We start from the raw sequence: 19,458 nt of genomic DNA on the forward strand, positions 1-19,458 counted from the left end.
CGAGGCGGGCGGATCACGAGGTCAGGAGATCGAGACCATCCTGGCTAACAGGGTGAAAACCCCGTCTCTACTAAAAATACAAAAAAATTGGCGGGCGCCTGTAGTCCCAGCTACTAAGGAGGCTGAGGCAGGAGAATGGCATGAACCCAGGAGGCGGAGCTTGCAGTGAGCTGAGATCGCGCCACTGCACTCCAGCCTGGGGGACAGAGCAAGACTCTGTCTCAAAAAAAAAAAAAAAAAAAAAAAAGAAAACTATTATCTGACCACTATTTTCTTTCTTTTATTGTTTTGCCAAATGAACTGGAGTAAGAATTTAAAATAAGTGGGTATAAAAATGACTACTGAATTCGAGAAGCTGCTCTATGAAAGCATAACTAGCATGACATGGGGAAATCACATAAAAGCCTTTGTCTAATTCTCCTTTTTTTAAAAAAATTCACTTTTATTATTATATAATAGAGATAGGGGCCGGACATGGTGGCTCACGCCTGTAATCCCAGCACTGAGGGAGGCCAAGGCAGGTGGATCACTTGAGGTCAGGAGTTTGAGACCAGCCTGGCCAACATGGTGAAATGCCATCTCTACTAAAAATACAAAAATTAGCCATGTTTAGTGGTGCACACCTGTAATTCCAGCTACTCAGGAAGCTGAGGCACGAAAATCACTTGAACCTGGGAGATGGACGCTGCAGTAAGCTGGGATCATGCCACTGCATTCCAGCCTGGGTGATGAAGTGAGACTCTGACTCGGGGGGGGGGAAAAAAAGAGAGAGAGATAGGGTCTCACTATGTTGCCCAGGCTGGGCTCAAACTCCTGGCTAAAGTGATCCTCCCACCTTGGCTTCCCAAAGTGTTAGGATTATAGGCATAAGCCACCGCACCTGGTCATAACTCTCCTTTCGATGCGGTTAAAAAAAGGAGATGTAAATCCTGACCTCCAAACTCTACCCTTCCATTTTGGCATTTTATAGTATATACTCATGGAGTCCTCTTTCAGTATTTTCACTTAGGAATATCTCAACTAGCTTACAAACATGTTAAAGGCAGAGTATATGCCCAAACAAGCCAAGGATGTGAATCACTCAGAATTGTGATCATTTTTGTCTTTTAATAAAGATTCCTAGCCTAAGCTTATAATGGCTGGTCACAGAACTCAGTCATCTGTGCTTTTCTAAGAGGCTCCTCAGGTGATTCTGCTTCAGTCAATACAAGATTGGTGTTAGGGAACCAATGTCTTATATCATAATGTCCCACTTCTACTAAAAAATCTTTTTTTTTTTTTTTTTTTTTTTTTTTTTTTTTTTTTTTTTTGAGACGGAGTCTCGCTCTCCCGCCCAGGCTGGAGTGCAGTGGCCAGATCTCAGCTCACTGCAGGCTCCGCCTCCCGGGTTCACGCAATTCTCCTGCCTCAGCCTCCCAAGTAGTTGGGACTACAGGCGCCCGCCACCTCGCCCGGCTAGTTTTTTTTGTATTTTTTAGTAGAGACGGGGTTTCACCGTGTCAGCCAGGATGGTCTCGATCTCCTGACCTCGTGATCCGCCCACCTCGGCCTCCCAAAGTGCTGGGATTACAGGCTTGAGCCACCGCGCCCGGCCTCTACTAAAAAATCTTAATCTCAATCTAGGAGAAGACAGGCAAAGTCTCTTGAGTTTTAAAAAGTACTAACTTGAAGACCACATAGGCCCAAAAGAAGTAGGAAGTCAACCCAGATTGATGTGGTATAAAATAAGGTGCCACTTTAGAACAGCAGCATCTACCTTGGTGAGATGGCCTAAGGCCTAATGGTAGAGAAAGCACAAAAAATGACCAGAAATCAAAGTGTTTTAGGACACAGTTCCAAAATATAATAAAGCAATACAATAAAACATTGTGGATTCATAATGATAAGCCTAATTAATCAATGAAAGGCTAAATTACATATAAAATTAATTTTTTAAAAAATGTGCATTGGAACATTAGAGTGTTTCACTGAAAAGCAATCAAAATAAAACTAATTTCTGGTGTTTAAAAACATTTTGATAGCAAAATCACTCATTTAAATTATTTCATTCTCTATCACATATAAATGCAGTATTATCATCTATCAGTTTCCCAAAGTGCCGGGATTACAGGCATGAGCCACCATGCCTGACCTGCAAGGCCTAGCATAGCCCTCTCTCAATAAATATCTGGTTAAATTACATTTTAGAAGCCAGCTTATTCCTATCACAATAACTGCTTTCTTTTACAGAAGAATAAATTTCAATCTCTTGCTTTCTGTCTCATGATTCTATTAATTAGCTACAGTGTTTCATTCAAACAAAAGTATAAAAATGGGCCAATGTAGTTAAAAACAAAGTACAGAGGCCTCTTTTCTCTACCCTGCTCCGCCACAAGCATTAGGACTAACGTAAATTCACTTAAGCATTCTACATGTAAGGTTTCTGTACTTATAAAATGAGGATTTTGCTCTAGACAATATCTAAACAAAGGGTTCACCTTACCTGCCCTGCTGCCTGCAAGTGCTGGGCCATACTAGATGTGAGGATGACCTGGCACAGCTGGAGAGCTGGGAGGAGAATCTGGCGGTAGCGATCCACTGGGGTAGGGATGAACACTGGAGGGTCTCTCATGCCAAACATGCTTGATTTATTTCAACCAAACAAGGAGAAAACATTCCAAGAATTAAGGTATGCTCTCGGCAATTCCTTAACATTGATATGGCAAATAAATCACAGCCAACTGATTAAGATGTGAAGCTACTAGTGAGTACTCTGCATCCCACATATACATCCTTGGTCCAAAGAAAGAAGTGTCTTCCTAAACTCATAGCTTAGTTAGTAAAAACAGTTACTTGAATTCTGAAAAATCTTATCAAGGAAAACCTATGTAATTTGACAACACAATCTTGAAACTTCCCAAACATTTTTATTCTTCTCTAAATGCTCCCTTGGGCCATATAGGCTGTCAGTAAGAAACAGATTTAAAAAGTTACTTTCCCTAAAATTCCCTCTCCTCTACCCAAGCCAAAAATCCACTATGCTGCCCGTTGTATAGGGTGAGTACCACTTATCCAAAATGCTTGGTACCAGCAGTGTTGCAGATTTTTTTGGATTTTGAAATATTTGCATTATATATACTTACTGGTTGAGCATCCCCAATCTGAAAATCCAAAATCCAAATTGCTCCAATGGGCATTTCCTTTGAGTACCATATTGGCACTCAGAAAAGTTTGGGATTTAGAAGCACTGCAGATTTCAGATTTTCAGATTAGAGAAACTCAATCTGTATAAAAATAAAACAAGATTTAAGAGTTAAAATGAGACTGTAAAATCACTTCACCTTTAAGAGTAGGTCTCAGAATACTGTATTAATAAGCTAATATTTATTGTAAATGTTTACATTTAAATTTTTAGAGCAAAAAAATGGCTGCCTATTGAGCGGGAATGAAAGCAGAATATGAAAATAAAGTAAGAGAGAGGCTTTGTACAGACAAGTGATAATAACCTGCCATGAACTAATTAACTTTACCTAAGGTGAAAGTAATAACTTTCATGTTGGAAACTTTAGACAGCAATACTAAAATAAATGTTTTTCCCCTGGAGATAAAATAGTTCTGTAGTTAAGCCTTAAACATTCAAATATTCAAGTTGGTAACAGATACTTTTAAAACAATTACTAAACTCAAACTAAGTATTATTTACTTCTAGGAAGGTATGCTGACTGCCTCACAATGCTGCAGTCATGTAAACAAAAAAGAAAATCAAATCGAATTTTCCACATTCAAACTGAACTAAGAAATCAGCTGAAAAGCTCAAAACTTGAAAACAATTCCATTTGAAGCTTTTGAATTAGTAAGCAGTAAGCAAAATATTGAAATAAGAAAAAATATACATAAAACCTAAAATCCTATTCAAATCATCCAGAACAGGAAAGCCGTAAAAAATTAAAATTTAATTACAACTCTTAAAAAATTCTCTCCCACCCCTACCTACTTTTTCCCTAGTAGCAACTTCCATTTATTAGTAAATGACAGGGGCACAGTATGAACAAAAAACCCCACATCAAGATGAAAGAGAACTGTTAAGTGGCAAAATTATGTTTGGAATTTTTTTTTTCCCTTAATAATCCTTTACTGGGAACTTAACCAAATTAATCTATATAGACACTTACCTCTGTGGGTCCGTTTCTGGGCGCATGTCATAGACTTGGCATTGAGCTAGTCTCACAATCACCCCTGATCTTAGCAGCTCTAATGCACCCTGCTGTATCTTTGCCACTCTTGTGAGAAATGCCTAAGGAGTTACGAGAGAAAAAAATCATCAGTGCTGAAATCACGTCCAAGGGCCTCAGAGAAAAGTGAAACACTTTCATGGCACATTTCTCGTCCTTAGTTATCACTGAAGAGAAATCTGGGCTGGTGACCAGGTTACATTATACCACTTTCTTCCCAGGATTTTCATGAGGACTCAGTGTTCAACATATCTAAAGTACCCACAGACAGTAGCTTCCAGGACTCAAGTATTCATTTACAGTGCGGGTTCTGTTATTACCATGTGCGCCCATGGAGGGCAAGGAATTTTGTCTGTTTTGCTAACAGCTATGTCTCTAGTATCTAGTGCCATGCCTGCCATTTTGCAGGTATTTAATAAATACCTGTTAAATAAATGAAGGAGGGAAAAGGAGTAAATGAAGAATCTTAAACTTCAGTGCTTCTATTATTGCAACATTTGTGATCCTTTTAACCAGGAGGAAACAGAAATTAAAACAGATTTGCAGGCAAAGAAACAACGAATTATATACTATATTAAAAATGCTGTGTTTAGAATAGAACCAGCATATCTACATGGAAATTTTCAATCAGCAACGACTACAGTCTGAATTGTATTGTGAGAGGACAATTTTGCTCTGTCCTCATGGAGCACTGGCTGTCATACTGCCATCATGAGCAACCTGAATGAGTGAGGGAAGCAGCAGTTCCATTATCCAGCTGTCCCTTGGAGGAGCATTTCACCCATCTTTTGCACACTAGGAAGATTCCTAAGTTTAAAACTCCTTTAAAAAAGGATTCCAGCTTATGATAGAAATATTCAAAATGAATGCCACATTCATTTTCTTTAATACATCTATAGCCAAGAGAAAATGACTTCTTGATCTAACACCACATGTCTAGAAGGCCTTACCATTTTAGATTCATAAGTATAAAGTGCTTTTAAAAGGGGAGGCTGTGGCATGAGTAAGCTCTGCAAAGTACGGTCATCTTCTACCAAGCTGTCTACGAGGACCTTCAAGTAGCCACTGTTAGAAAGATACAAAAGCCACTGCTGCTGTTTATCTACGGAGACAATCCGATCAAGTAGAGCCAGGGCCAGCATCTGAAGGAAGAATAAATTAAAGTCCAAAACAAGTAGATGCTACCAAAATCAACAACAGTAACTGACTTTATCTGGAAATATGAAGACTTTTTTTCATAAAGAGAATGTTGCTTGCAATAAAATTTCCTTTTTTCTTTTCTTTTCTTTTTTTTTTTGAGAAGTTGAAAACTATGGGTCCAGAATCTCAATTCATCAATAAAGGAAAGCAGTCAGGTAAACATTTATTTCCAAAACAAAACCTAACACGTTAAAATAGTGGCATTAGATATATTTTAGTAGAGTCTAACATTGTTGGCGAGAGAAAAGAAATTTTTTTAACAGCTGTTTTTTCTCATTGTGAAGTTTTATAATGCTTATTACAGAAAACACAGAAAAGCAGTAACTAGGCTGGGTGCCGTGGCTCACCCCTGTAATTCCAACACTTTGGGAGGCAGAGGCAGGCGGAACACTCGAGGTCAGGAGTCCCAGACAAGCCTAGCCATTAAAAAAATTAGGCTGGGCGCAGTGGCTCACACCTGTAATCCAGCACTCTGGGAGGCCGAGGCGGGTGGATCACGAGGTCAGGAGTTCAAGACTAACCTGGCCAAGATGGTGAAACCCCGTCTCTACTGAAAATACGAAAAAAAATTAGCTGGGCATGGTGGCAGGTTTCTGTAATCTCAGCTACTCAGGAGGCTGAGGCAAAGAATTGCTTAAATCTGGGCGGTAGAGGTTGCAGTGAGCCAAGATCATGCCACTGCACTCCACCCTGGGCGACAGAGCGAGTCTCTATCTCAAAAAAAAAAAAAAAAAAAAAAAAGATTAGCCCGGCATGGTGGTGCATGCCTGTAGTAACAGCTACTCGGGAGGCTGAGGCAGGAGAATCACTTGAACCTGGGAGGTGGAGGTTGCAATGAGCCAAGATCACACCACTGCACTCCAGCCTGGGCGACAGAGCAAGACTCTGTCTCAAAAAAAAAAAAAAAAAAAAAGAAAAAGAAAAAGAAAAGTAATAACTACACAGTCTGGTAAATGCAGTTCATCCATTTTGGTCTGTTTCCTACCAGCATTTTTTCTATGCATACAAATATTTTTAAATTTTTTTTTTTTTTTTTTTTTTTTTTTTTGAGACGGAGTCTTGCTCTGTCACCCAGGCTGGAGTGCAGTGGCCGGATCTCAGCTCACTGCAAGCTCCGCCTCCCGGGTTTACGCCATTCTCCTGCCTCAGCCTCCCGAGTAGCTGGGACTACAGGCGCCCGCCACCTCGCCCGGCTATTTTTTTTGTATTTTTTAGTAGAGACGAGGTTTCACCGTGTTAGCCGGGATCGTCTCTCGATCTCCTGACCTCGTGATCCGCCCGTCTCGGCCTCCCAAAGTGCTGGGATTACAGGCTTGAGCCACCGCGCCCGGCCTAAATTTTTAAAACATAATTAAAAGGTGGCCGGGAGTGATGGCTCACGCCTGTAATCCCAGCACTCTGGGAGGCCGAGGCGCACAGATCACGAGGTCAGAAGATCAAGAGCATCCTGGCTAACACGGTGAAACCCTGTCTCTACTAAACACAAAAAACTAGCCAGGCATAGTGGCAGGCGCCTATAGTCCCAGCTACTTGGGAGGCTGAGACAGGAGAATGGTGTGAACCCGGCAGGTGGAGCTTGCAGTGAACCAAGATTGCGCCAGTGTACTCCAGCCTGGGCAACAGAGTGAGACTCCGTCTCAAAAAACAAAAAAAGATAACTAAAAGCTTATGACAGTTTATTTTTTAAAATCCTATTTCCTATGGTCTTCAAAAACATGATTTAATTGCTACATAACGTTGCTACATAATTTTCCATTAAGAAGTTATCTTCTCACTGCATCATTACCAATGTGCCACAATACTGCATAAGAAATATAAATGCTCCACAAAGCAATTAGGCAGACAAAGATATATTTGGTACAAGGCAATTTATTCAGTATTCTCTTAACCAAAGATCTTTATTAAGCAGCATTTCTGTTGTTTCTACCAGTCAACCTCAAAATTAGCAAGAAGATAATTCTGAAAGGCAATTCTGAATTAAGATACTAACAAAATAAAACACAACATACGAATAAATAAAATAGAAGTCCCAAATTATAGCAAATAAGAAAATATACTATATTATAAAAAATAATTCTTAATATGCAACATATATTATTAGAAGTTGAATCAATTTATTTTATTTTATTTTTTGCAGCAGGATCTCACTTTGTAGGCCAGGCTGGAGTACAGTGGCTTGATCACAGCTCACTGCAAGCAACCTCTGCCTCCTGGGCTCATGAAATTCTTCCACCTCAGCCTCCCAAGTAACTGGGACTGCAGGTGCATGCCACCATGGCTGGTTAATTTTTTGTATTTTTTGTAGAGATGGGGTTTCACCACGTTGCCCAGGCTAGTCTCAAACTCCTAGACTCAAGCTATCTGCCCACCTCGGCCTTCGAAAGCACTGAGATTACAGGCATGAGGCACCACAACGAGTCGTGAATAAGTTTATACTTTAGTAAGTCAAAATACTTATTCAATTACAATACTAAATAAGAGTCGCTTTACCCTTCCAATCTCATGACCATCACAAGCATCTCGACAGACCACTTCCATGAGGGCGGCGCCATAACTTTCAATAATGGCTATGTTTTCTCGCTGTAATTTGCTAAATACATCTTCAGGGGCTGTCAGTCTTTCCCACATGGTTTTCTTGGCTAAAAGGATTAAAACAGAAAAAAACACTCCAGTGGAAAGCAGTGTAATAACTGAGTAATTATACCTCACACGCTAGATGTGAGCTGAGAGAAGGGGAAAAAAAAACACACAACAACAAGATCCTTCCATTACTGCTTGTACACAAAGGCCCACTGACCAATGGGTCCAAGCAGGTTAACTCTAATAACACAATGCACCTATTTCTTTTTTTTTTTTTTTTGAGACGGAGTCTCGCTGTGTCGCCCAGGCTGGAGTGCAGTGGCCGGATCTCAGCTCACTGCAAGCTCTGCCTCCCGGGTTTTTACGCCATTCTCCTGCCTCAGCCTCCCGAGTAGCCGGGACTACAGGCGCCCGCCACCTCGCCCGGCTAGTTTTTTTTTTTTTGTATTTTTTAGTAGAGACGGGGTTTCACCGTGTTAGCCAGGATGGTCTCGAACTCCTGACCTCGTGATCCGCCCGTCTCGGCCTCCCAAAGTGCTGGGATTACAGGCTTGAGCCACCGCGCCCGGCCTGATGCACCTATTTCATGCATAGCTCGTACCACTAAGATAACAATTGTACCAGGAAAAGGATAAACCATTCTTAAAGAGATCAAAATGAATTACAAGACTCCATGAGAACCAACGTCCTGTATTTATCCTGCTAATCAATCTTTTTTTCTTCTTCTTCTTCTTTTTTGAGATGGAGTCTCGCTCTGTCACCAAGCTGGAGTGCAGTGGCTCGATCTCGGCTCACTGCAGCCTCCACCTCCTGGGTTCAAGCAATTCTCCTGCCTCAGCCTCCCAAGTAGCTAGGACTACAGGCGCACACCACCATGCCCAGCTAATTTTTGTATTTTGAGTAGAGATGTGGTTTCACCATGTTGGCCAGGATGGTCTCAATCTCCTGACCTCATGATCCCCCCACCTTGGCCTCCCAAAGTTACAGGTGTGAGCCACTGTGCCCGGCCGCTAATCAACCTTTTATCTTTTGAGATCTTTGAAAACTGTCAGGCATGGTGGCTCACACCTATAGTCCTAGCACTTTGGGAGGCCGAGGCAGGCAGATCACTTGAGGTCAGGAGTTCAAAACCAGCCTGGCCAACATGGTGAAACTCTGTTTATACGAAAAATACAAAAAATTAGTGGGGCGTGGTGGTGCACACCTGTAATCCCAGCTACTGGGGAGGCTGAGGCAGGAGAATCACTTGAACCCAGGAGGTGGAGGTTGCAGTGAGCTAAGATCACGCCACTGCACTCCAGCTTGGGCTACAGAGTGAGCCTCTGTCTCAAAAAAAAAAAAAAAAAAAAAAAGAAAGAAAATTTAGCTAGAAAGGATCTGATACAATGTAGACAAAAATCTGCCTCCCAAAAAATCAGGTATTTTTATTCTTTTTTTAGTTGAAATACTTATTAAAAATAAAAGCATACCCATTATAAAGGTAATTTAAATATAAATTTAAATATACAATGATTATGAACAGTATGATCATACATTTTATGTAAGACTCATAAATACACTCTTAAGAGTCTTTAAAAAGGTTCACAAATACATTAAAGAAAGCAATAATTTGTATTTGAAACTAATCTCGGCCGGGCGCAGTGGCTCAAGCCTGTAATCCCAGCACTTTGGGAGGCCGAGACGGGCGGATCACGAGGTCAGGAGATCGAGACCATCCTGGCTAACACGGTGAAACCCCGTCTCTACTAAAATTACAAAAAAAAATAAGCCAGGCGAGGTGGCGGGCGCCTGTAGTCCCAGCTGCTCGGGAGGCTGAAGCAGAATTGCGTGAACCCGGGAGGCGGAGCTTGCAGTGAGCGGAGATCTGGCCACTGCACTCCAGCCTGGGCGACAGAGCCAGACTCCGTCTCAAAAAAAAAAAAAAAAAAAAAAAAAAAGAAACTAATCTCATTTTTCCAACTACTACATAGCAGCAGTTTTTAAACTGGCATCTCGATGACTTCTTATAAAATGCCTATTGTAGAGCCCCACCTAGTGGTTAAGTGGTGACTTGGCCAATTCAACCAAATGGAATGTTAAAACACACACACACACAAAAGAACAATGTGGGAGGTGCTGAGAGTGGAGAAATCCCATCACTATCTCTTTTCTTAAAAGAAGCTTGTGTTTGCTTAAAAAAACTTCTCTGAACTATCTGTCATTTTTCCTCACCTTACAAATATTCTCATGCATTATTTATGTGGGTGCTACATGCCTATAAATCTACCATTTGGCTATTACTACCTTCTCAGGTACTATGTATGGCATAAGACACAACCACCATAAGAATAATGAGATCAATTGAACTTTACGTACACAGTGGTTTTTAACAGTCTATACAAAATAACACTCACAAAGGTGAAGAGTGCAAAGAAAGTCCATTATCAGAAGGTGCTCTGACAACTTAACAAATAGCAGAATAACTCTGAATGACTTGATCGAACATCAAATGTCTATAAAGTATATAAAGCATTATATACTGATCTGTTGAACACTTAATAACATTTTCATGTCTTAAGATTAGTCTCAATTAAAAATGCTAACTATATTTAGAAAGCAGCCATTTAGCAATATTTTAAATATGCCTAACTTTTGACCAAGAAATTCCACTTCTTGCAATTTATCCAAAGAAAAGCTCACTAGTACAAAAAGATACATGTATACTATTGATGAGTTTACACTGGAGAAGGTCATTCGTTTGCATCTATTAAAATAAAAGTACAGACTTTTTCACATGGAAATTCTACCATTCAGCAGCATCCTTTCTGAGAAATATAGGCATATAAAAAAAATTGATGTAGCATTTTTGTAATAAAAATTTAGAAACAATTGAAATGCCTATGAATAAGGAAAATGGCTAAATAAGTGTTTCATCCATATCATGGAATAACAAAGACTTTTTGTGGCTTTTTTTTTTTTTTTTTTTTTTTGAGATGGAGTTTCACTCTTGTTGCCCAGGCTGGAGTGCAGTGGCATGATCTGGGCAACCTCCGCCTCCTGGGTTCAAGCGATTCTCCTGCTTCAGCCTCCCGAGTAGCTGGGATTACAGATGCCAGCCACCGTGGCCGCTAATTTTTTGATTTTTAGTAGAGATGGGGCTTCATGATGTTGGCCAAGCTGGTCTCGAACTCCTGACCTCAGGTGATCCACCGGCCTCGGTCTCCCAAAGTGCTAGGATTACAGGCGTGAGCCACCACGCCAGGAAGAGATATTTTAAAAGAATCAACTAGATATGTACTCTGATGTAGCACAAAGGAAAGAAAGACGTTGGGCCATTCTATGTAGAGCATACTGCTCAGTGGGACTTGAGGCAAATGAGGGAGTTACAGAAGTATATAAACCTAAAGTATTATTTGAAGGTTTTTTTAAAAGCAGTATTCAAGTATTACTTCATAATTCTTAAAAACTAAACATTCTCCCTCAACTTTTGAGTAAATGCTTTAAAAAATGACACCAACACTCATTTATTACAGTTGTGATTAGTCAAAAGATGGAGAAGTGATTTTTTTTTTTTCAGTTTAAAGTAACCATCTCCCAATCCAGAAAAGATTAGGAATTGATCTCATTCTACCTGCTTCTAAGGTGTCTGGCTCATCAGGTCTCTGGGCAATCTGTAAGTAATAAAGCAGAGAGCCATACAAGTGAGTCCTCACTCGCTGGAATCCACCACCTAGGGAGATTAGGAAGATGTCAAATGAAAATCTTTTCTCAATTAAAGTTAAAACAAATACAATGGATAGAATTTATAGAAATTTTAGATGAAAAAAACCTGTCTTCAAAATGAAGTCTAACAGTTTCTTCAATATGATGTAAAGTGAAGAATCTCCAATAGAAGCAAAACCCACTAATGGGTTCTCTTCTGGAGGAGGTGAGGTGAAGGAACTATCAAGCATAAAAGCGTAATGGGCATCTGCTGGTCCCAAGACTGATGTTTGCTTCTGTTCGGTGAGGACGGCCTGGCTCAGGTGAGCAGTCAGTGTGAACACTGCCCCAGCGACTACAGGCATTAACTCCTGCGCTGCTTCATCATCCAGTATCTTAAACGACAAGGGCAAATCAGAGTGAGAATCCTGCTTTCAGCTATAATCATTAACAAGTTTCACAGCTTTTTTTTTTTTTTTTTTTTTTTTAAGATAGGGTCCCGCTCTGTCACCCAGGCTGGAGTGCAGTAGCATAATCTCAGCTCACTTCGGCCTTGACCTCCTGGGCTCAGGTGGTCTTCCCACCTCAGGAGATTGGTCTCAAACTCCTGGGCTCAAGCGATCCTCCCACCTTGGCCTCTCAAAGTTCTGGGATTACAGGCATGAATCACTGCATACAGCCCATTAACAAGTTTTATATATATTTAGTTTGTCAACTGTGACAACAATATAAGAATGGAATACAGAAATTAGTCAAAAAAAAAAAAAAAAAAAAGAAAAAGAAAGAAAAAAATCTAATATATACAGAGAAATTTAAATATGATGCTAGGTAATGGGTGTTCTTAACCAGAAGGGATTCCTATCAGAATTCCCTAAGGAGGTTTTCTTTTTGAAATTCACATAAATGGTCTCACCATTACATTCAGTAGGTCTGGGGTGGGCTCTGTCCATGTGAACTTTTACAAAGCTCCCTAGATAATTCGGACACACACTCTGGTTGACAGTCACTACTGTACAGAATTAATCCCTTTCTCAAGGAAAGTCTTAATGTTGGTATTGTGCAATTCTATTTTATTCCTAATCAAAAATGGAAAACAATTGGGGTGCCAAAATTTATTCGTTTAAATGATACATATTTGTTCAGCAGTATAAAGTAATTTAGGAAGTATGTCACCTTATCATGCACGTCTTGTAAAATATCACGAATAATCAGTTGTCGATCCTCTGCCTGAATGAGGTCCTGGGGACAAGCTGTCAGTATAATTTCTACCAGTTGCCTCCACGACTCCAGAGCGTGACGTTTTGCATGAAGACACTGCAGCAATTTATTTCTTCCTACCACATACTGAAGTACAGTGCTGATTTCCTAAAGCCACAGGAATGGAATCACAAGGTTAAACAGGCAAATAAGATCAGTTATCTGTCAGTTACTCAGAAAATATCTATTTGGAAACCTACTACATGCATGCCACGAAGCAGATATCTTTTCATATTATTTCAGTAGCCAGGGCTATAAAAAATACTAATATATAAGGTGTGTATGTGTGTGTGTGTATGTGCATGAAGGGTAGGGGACAGAGGTGGCATAGATAAATTTGTATTTTTTGACACTATCTTCTTTCTCCTTGTACCTATCTACTTATACTTGCTTACTCTAGAGCACTAGAATTATTTAAACTCCAAGTTCAATGGCATGTTTCCTTTTATTTCTTTGCCTCTTGCTTTGGCCTGGCCAGCTATGTCTCCATGCATGTGGTTCTTCCCATCTGACCTCTTACCTGTAACTTTCCACTTGTGATGACAAATGACCCTCCTCTCTCACTGACGGGGACCAAGTGAGGTATAATACAAAATATGGTCAGGCTGCAAATCCTTAACTAGTCTAGCAGAAAAGGTGTTATTTATTTCGGCATACCAGATAGTTCAGCTTATAAAAGTTATAAAATCAAAAGTGAAAGACTCCCTAAATGTTTAATTTTTAGGTAGCTTACTAATTAGCAAACTACACGTTAATATACTATTTTAGTCTTTTCACCAGCAACCTAAGTAGTTAAAAGGTTGAAACGAACACATACTCAATAGAGCTTACCTCCATGAGTAGAGGTCTCTGTCCTATGGCTGCCATACCCTGAAGGGCATTTACTTCAGCTACAAGAACCCTATGAAGAAGCTGGATAATTAGGAAAAGAAAGATAAATAAGACATTTCAGACACTGGTAGAACAATAACACCTAGCAATTATCATAAACTGCCCTAAAGGGAAAGGCGTCAGATACCTTTATATATAATCTAACAAGAGCAACGTCCACTTTCCAGACCAAAATATTAAGTATCCCTTTTCAAGAAGTTAGTGTGATACATTAAGATTTATTTCAGGGATATTTTACAAAAACCACAGTCCTTCCTATAAACTAGTAAACCAATGTCTCTATCAGAAAGAAAACCTGTATGGTTCTATTTGTTTCTGATGACTTAAGGTCTGAGCCACTTGACACTGCAGATATGTACTTTAAAGCAACCCTCACCTTGACATTGCAGACTGTCTGTCCCCGTAAATTCTTGTGTTCACAGTTAGCAATAACTTGTTCAATCTGGGTCCGATCAAAAAAATCCAACTGCAAAGGCTCAGGGATCTCCTGACTGAAGTCAATCGAGTCAAGAATATTTAGAATTTTTCGACGTACTAGAAATAACAAAAAGTAATTTGATTTTACTTGGGACATCGAAAGGAAGGGCAAACCATCATATTCAGTTGATTTTCAAAGATAGTGCTATTTTCAGAAACAGCATAAAATAGTCAAGAAACTGAAAACTGTATTGGAATCTAAATTTGATTTTATTTCTGATACATCCATTAACAAAAATATTTTCTTTCCTGTTGTATAATCCTTTTATAAAAAAATTTTCAGGTGGCAAATAATCCTTTATATAGCTTTTCTATACCAGTTCAGAGTTTGCAGGCACAGGCATAATAATCCCTTGAAGTTTTAAGCAATTTAATGTATGTCTATAAAATAAATTTATTACAAATTCAAAGGGGATTACCTTTCGTAGCAGTGTCAAAGTGAAGGAACCCAGAAACAGACCTGTTTTCATCTTCCATTCCTCCTTCACCATCTGTTGGAACATCAATAATATTGAATCAGAAAAAGAAGAACATACTCTTAAAACTACATTTATTTGGAAATAACTAACATAAGGTATTTTATTTGTAGGTCATTGTTTCTGCATCAAACAGCCCTGTGCAAATGGATAATTAAAATGCAAAGATTGACGAGGACTTACTACCAACATTCATCTAATTCTTTCTGTCCCTATGGAATCCACTTCACTATTGTAAAGAGAATAATCAGATTCTCAAAAACGGCAAGATCCAATCATGCCAATGCGATGATTTTAAAAGTTTATACTTAATTTGCATGAATACATATTGAAATAGCTTAGGTCATGCTGGCTTAGTATGACAAACTCCACTGACAATTCTGTATGTAATACCGGTATGACTATAGTGTCATGTGGATGCTTAAAATAATAATAAATGTCAATCATAAGATGAGTTAAAATTTTTGTGTTTTAAGAAAAAAAAATTCTAAAAGTGAGAAGATAGTTTTGGTTTATAGTCACATACTAAGCACAAGCTTCACATTTGTGTTTGTCTTCACAACAACTAGTCACCAGCACAATAAAACAAATACCAATAATCACCTGAGTACGGTTTCACTGGCATGTCATCCAGTAAAAGGTGTAGGAGCCTCTGGGTATGTGACCGCTGACGATTCAGAGAGGTTACCCTTAGTTCTATTGAGGCAGTTTTCATAAGCCATGACATCTGGTTCAGCATAGATATTTCATATTCTAGAATTTAAACATGCAAATTTTGTTTCCCAGAGTAATAACACAGTATCAAAACAGACTTAAATTCTGTAATTCAACAGATATTTCCCATGTAACAAAGTCAATAATTTATGAAACTCAGCAACATAAAATTTCTCATCTGTAAAATTACAAGAGAAAAAAAAGATACCAAGGAAGAAAAAATAAGCTAGTATAAATCTATGAAAGATGAGCTAAAGTAAATGAAGAGTAAAAGAGAATCAAGTTTTCATTACTGATTTTAATTTCACAAAGATCCTGAGTCTATCGTTTTTTGACACTGATATATAAAACAATATTTTAAAGTAATTTTCAAATACATAACTCAAAAACTATCATAGTTTGGTTTTGATTTCACAAAACAAATACTTAAGAAAAATTAAACTTAAATTGCATGATTTTATAATACCTCAATTAAGGATGTGGTTTAACATTTAATTAAGGCTGAGAATCACTTATACAGTAGTTTTTATTTTTATTTATTTATGTTTTATTGTTGAGACAAGGTCTCACTCTATTGCCCAGGCTGTACTTGAACTCCTGGCCTCAGTGATCCTCCTGTCTCAGCCTACCTAAGCACTGGGATTACAGGCGTGAGCCACCATGCCTGGTCCCACAATAAGAGTTTTCTAATCCAATACTATTTTAATACGCTTGACATTGAAACCCTAAACTGTGATAGTATAAACATAAAATTAACCAAATAACAGTAATACTAATAATAATTTCAGGCAAAGCTAAATGAAGTTTTATAAAACACATACCATAATAGGTAAGATGTTAATTTTTATTTTTTATTAGTTAGGTGTAACAAGAGGGTTTCTAAAAGCTTCTTATATAAACAAAATCACAGAACTAAAAATAAGACACTTATGAAAATAAAGTGAAAAACCTCTTGCCATTAGATAGCTCTCAGAGGTCTAACACCATTATGCTAAAAGGTAAATTAGATGCTGACAATTACTAGTAATAGAAATTTGTTTATGGCATGTGTGAGCCCCAATTTCCTAAAACATAAAGATGATACAAGCTAAACTTTTAAAAAAACTCAACAGACCAAGACTGTCTGAATATAATTTGAATTCAGAAAACTGTTAAAAGTTGGTCAAAAAGAAAATAAAGTAGAATCTTGATAACACTTCATTAGCCTGGAATAATTGTTAGTCATGTCAATAAACTAAGTTTAAACTGTTTTCTACCATTATTAGTTTTCAACTTTTCATTTCAAGACCTGAATTGGTTTCAATACAAATACAAGAAACGAAAGTATATCAGGATATTTTTTTTCTTTTAAACAGCCTGGGAAGAGAAAATCAGAAATCTCTGTAAAACAATTTTCATTCAAAACCTTTAAATTCCCATTAATTTTCTTATCCCTTCAACACAATCTTTAAATTTTATTTGCCGTAAGAGAATCAAATTCCATCCTTGACAGGCTATATTTAAATAAGTTTTTGCCAGCAGTTAAAATATCTTGCTTTTTTGAGCAGAAATTACAAAAGGAACCTAAAATAACAAAAAAGCTGAAGTATCTGAATTAGAACAGAATTCCCCTAAATATTGTATAAATAAAATAACATGGAATTACAAATGTGTTCTTATAATAAGTGAAAATAATGGCCTACCTTTGTTAGAAAATGGTAGATATTGCAACTGGGAAAATAAGAAATCCTGGCTGGTTCTCAAGTACCTCATAGTAGGGCCAGACGTATCAGAGCATGCACATAACTGATATATGACCTAAAGTATTAAAGTAAGAAAAATCCCTAAATCAGTCTTTCTGTGTTATACATATTAAGGTAACAAAATATGAACTGAGACCTACTAAGTGAAAAACTAGGGCCCATCAACAACTCAAGCAAAATGAACAGATGCACAAAACAGAAGCTCAGAGTTATGAACAGTCCTTGGCAGCCTAGCTCAAGAAAAATACACTGAAATATGATTGAGTGTTCATGACATTACTACAGAACTATTATTAATATACTTATGAATACATACACATATAGTTAATTAGTAAATTTTAGTATTTTAGCTTAATTATCAGTAGCAGGCCGGGCCTGGTGGCTCACGCCTGTAATCCCAAAACTTTGGGAGGCCGAGGTGGGCAGATTACTTGAGGTCAGGAGTTTGAGACCAGTTTGCTCAACATGGTGAAACTCCATCTCTACAAACATACAAAAATTAGCCAGGCATGGTGGCATGTGCCTGTAGTCCCAACTACTCGGGAGGCTGAGGCAGAAGAATCACTTGAACTCAGGAGGTGGAGGTTGCAGTGAGCCAAGATCACGCTACTGCACTCTAGCCTGATGACAGAGCAAGACCCTGTCTCAAAAAAAAAGGAAAGAAAAAAAAAATTAGTAGTAGTAAATTACGTGGAAATAACTTCTGAGAACCATACAAGTTATATCTCAACCTCAAGAAGATTAAAATTACCGAAACCAAAGCAAATGCAGAAATTACAAAGAAGATCCATCAATTCCACTAAATAACAATAAACTGAATAAAAATTTAACAAAAGAATAGATAAGAGAAAAAAGTTCTTATATTAAATATAAGAAAAAGTTACTAATTCTAATGTATATAAAGATCTCCATTACAGATATGAATAACATAAATATCTAAGTAGGTCAAAGGGTAAAAGACATTTTATGTGAGAAAAATAAAAGTAGCCCATAATCAAAAATGTCCATCTGTTTTCAGGAATTTAAAAAAAAAAAAAAATCAAGATGATAATAGGTAGGTACCATATTATAAACCAGCAAATTTTTTTTTTTTTTTTTTTTTTTGAGTCAGGGTCTCATTCTGTCACCCAGGTTGGAGTACAGTGGTGCAATCACAGGTCACTGCAGCCTCGACCTCCTGGGCTCAAGGGATCCTCCCAGCTCAGCCTCCCGAGTAGCTGGGACTACAGTAATTGCATACCGCCATGCGTGGCTAATATGAACATTTATTAGATGTTTTCCATGTACCAGGCACTTTAGACATCTTTATTCTGAGCACTGTTAGTACCTAGTATAATTGTTATGACTACTTGTGAATTAAAATCTAAAGTCAAACACTTCATAGCCTTTGACCCGACAGTCAATCTTCATTATTTTCAGATTCCATATTTACAAATTCACCTAACATGCTAAAATTTATTTATAATCCCCAAATCGATACTTGCAGTGCTTCCATGGTTCTTCATGTGCAGGAGGTAGAATAGCTACAAACTGCAGTCACCCAACTCTCATGCTCTCAAATGAAGCAATGCTTTTCCTGTTCCAGCTATCATACTATAAAAAGTGTCCTTTAAATGGTCTATTTAGTGCCACAGTTTTTGCATTTTTGTGCTTGTTGATTTTGCTGTTTAAAACAGCCCCCAAACATAGTGCTGAAATGCTGCCTCGTGTTCCTAAGTGCAAAAAGGCTGTGATATGCCTTTCAGATAAAATACTACATTAGATACATTTCATTGAGGCTGAGTTATAGTGCTGTTGGCTATGAGTTTAATGTTAATGAATCAACTACATGAAGTAAGGTGTCTTTAAACAGAAACACACATAAAACATGATTATGAATTCATCAGTTGACAAGAATGTTGGAACCAGAAGCTTGTAGGAATCCTAGCCTGTATTTTCCACAGGGGCAATGAATTCACCAATTCAATGTTCACAATGACTTTATAAAACACAACTACTGTGAATAACAAGAACTGACTATGAACCCTTGTCTGGAAATATATTCTCTTTTTTTTTTTTTTTTTTTTTTTTTTGAGATGCAGTCTCGTTCTGTCACCCAGGCTGGAGTGCAGTGGCATGATCTCGGCTCACTGCAAGCTCCACTTCCTGGGTTCACGCCATTCTCCCGCCTCAGCCTCCGAAGTAGCTGGGACTACAGGTGCCTCAGAAGTAGCTGGGACTACAGGTACC

General features: G+C 38.3%; 1 protein-coding gene across 2 annotated transcripts in view; it reads right to left on the reverse strand.

Moving 5' to 3' along the window:
* Positions 1-19,458, reverse strand: part of LOC105471444 (nucleoporin 205) — a 94,283-nt gene that overhangs the window by 20,596 nt on the left and 54,229 nt on the right. For both annotated transcript variants that reach the window (XM_071094439.1, XM_071094440.1), the window contains exons 23-34: positions 17,170-17,284; positions 15,377-15,526; positions 14,717-14,788; positions 14,197-14,354; positions 13,761-13,841; positions 12,846-13,037; positions 11,800-12,067; positions 11,602-11,700; positions 7,902-8,050; positions 5,162-5,353; positions 4,152-4,273; positions 2,483-2,621 (exon numbers count right to left, since the gene is read on the reverse strand). In XM_071094439.1, the coding sequence (XP_070950540.1) occupies positions 2,483-2,621; positions 4,152-4,273; positions 5,162-5,353; positions 7,902-8,050; positions 11,602-11,700; positions 11,800-12,067; positions 12,846-13,037; positions 13,761-13,841; positions 14,197-14,354; positions 14,717-14,788; positions 15,377-15,526; positions 17,170-17,284 (1,737 nt within the window). The remainder of the gene's footprint in view (positions 1-2,482; positions 2,622-4,151; positions 4,274-5,161; positions 5,354-7,901; positions 8,051-11,601; positions 11,701-11,799; positions 12,068-12,845; positions 13,038-13,760; positions 13,842-14,196; positions 14,355-14,716; positions 14,789-15,376; positions 15,527-17,169; positions 17,285-19,458) is intronic.

Source organism: Macaca nemestrina, chromosome 4, assembly GCF_043159975.1.
Source record: "Macaca nemestrina isolate mMacNem1 chromosome 4, mMacNem.hap1, whole genome shotgun sequence".
NCBI lineage: Eukaryota > Metazoa > Chordata > Mammalia > Primates > Cercopithecidae > Macaca > Macaca nemestrina.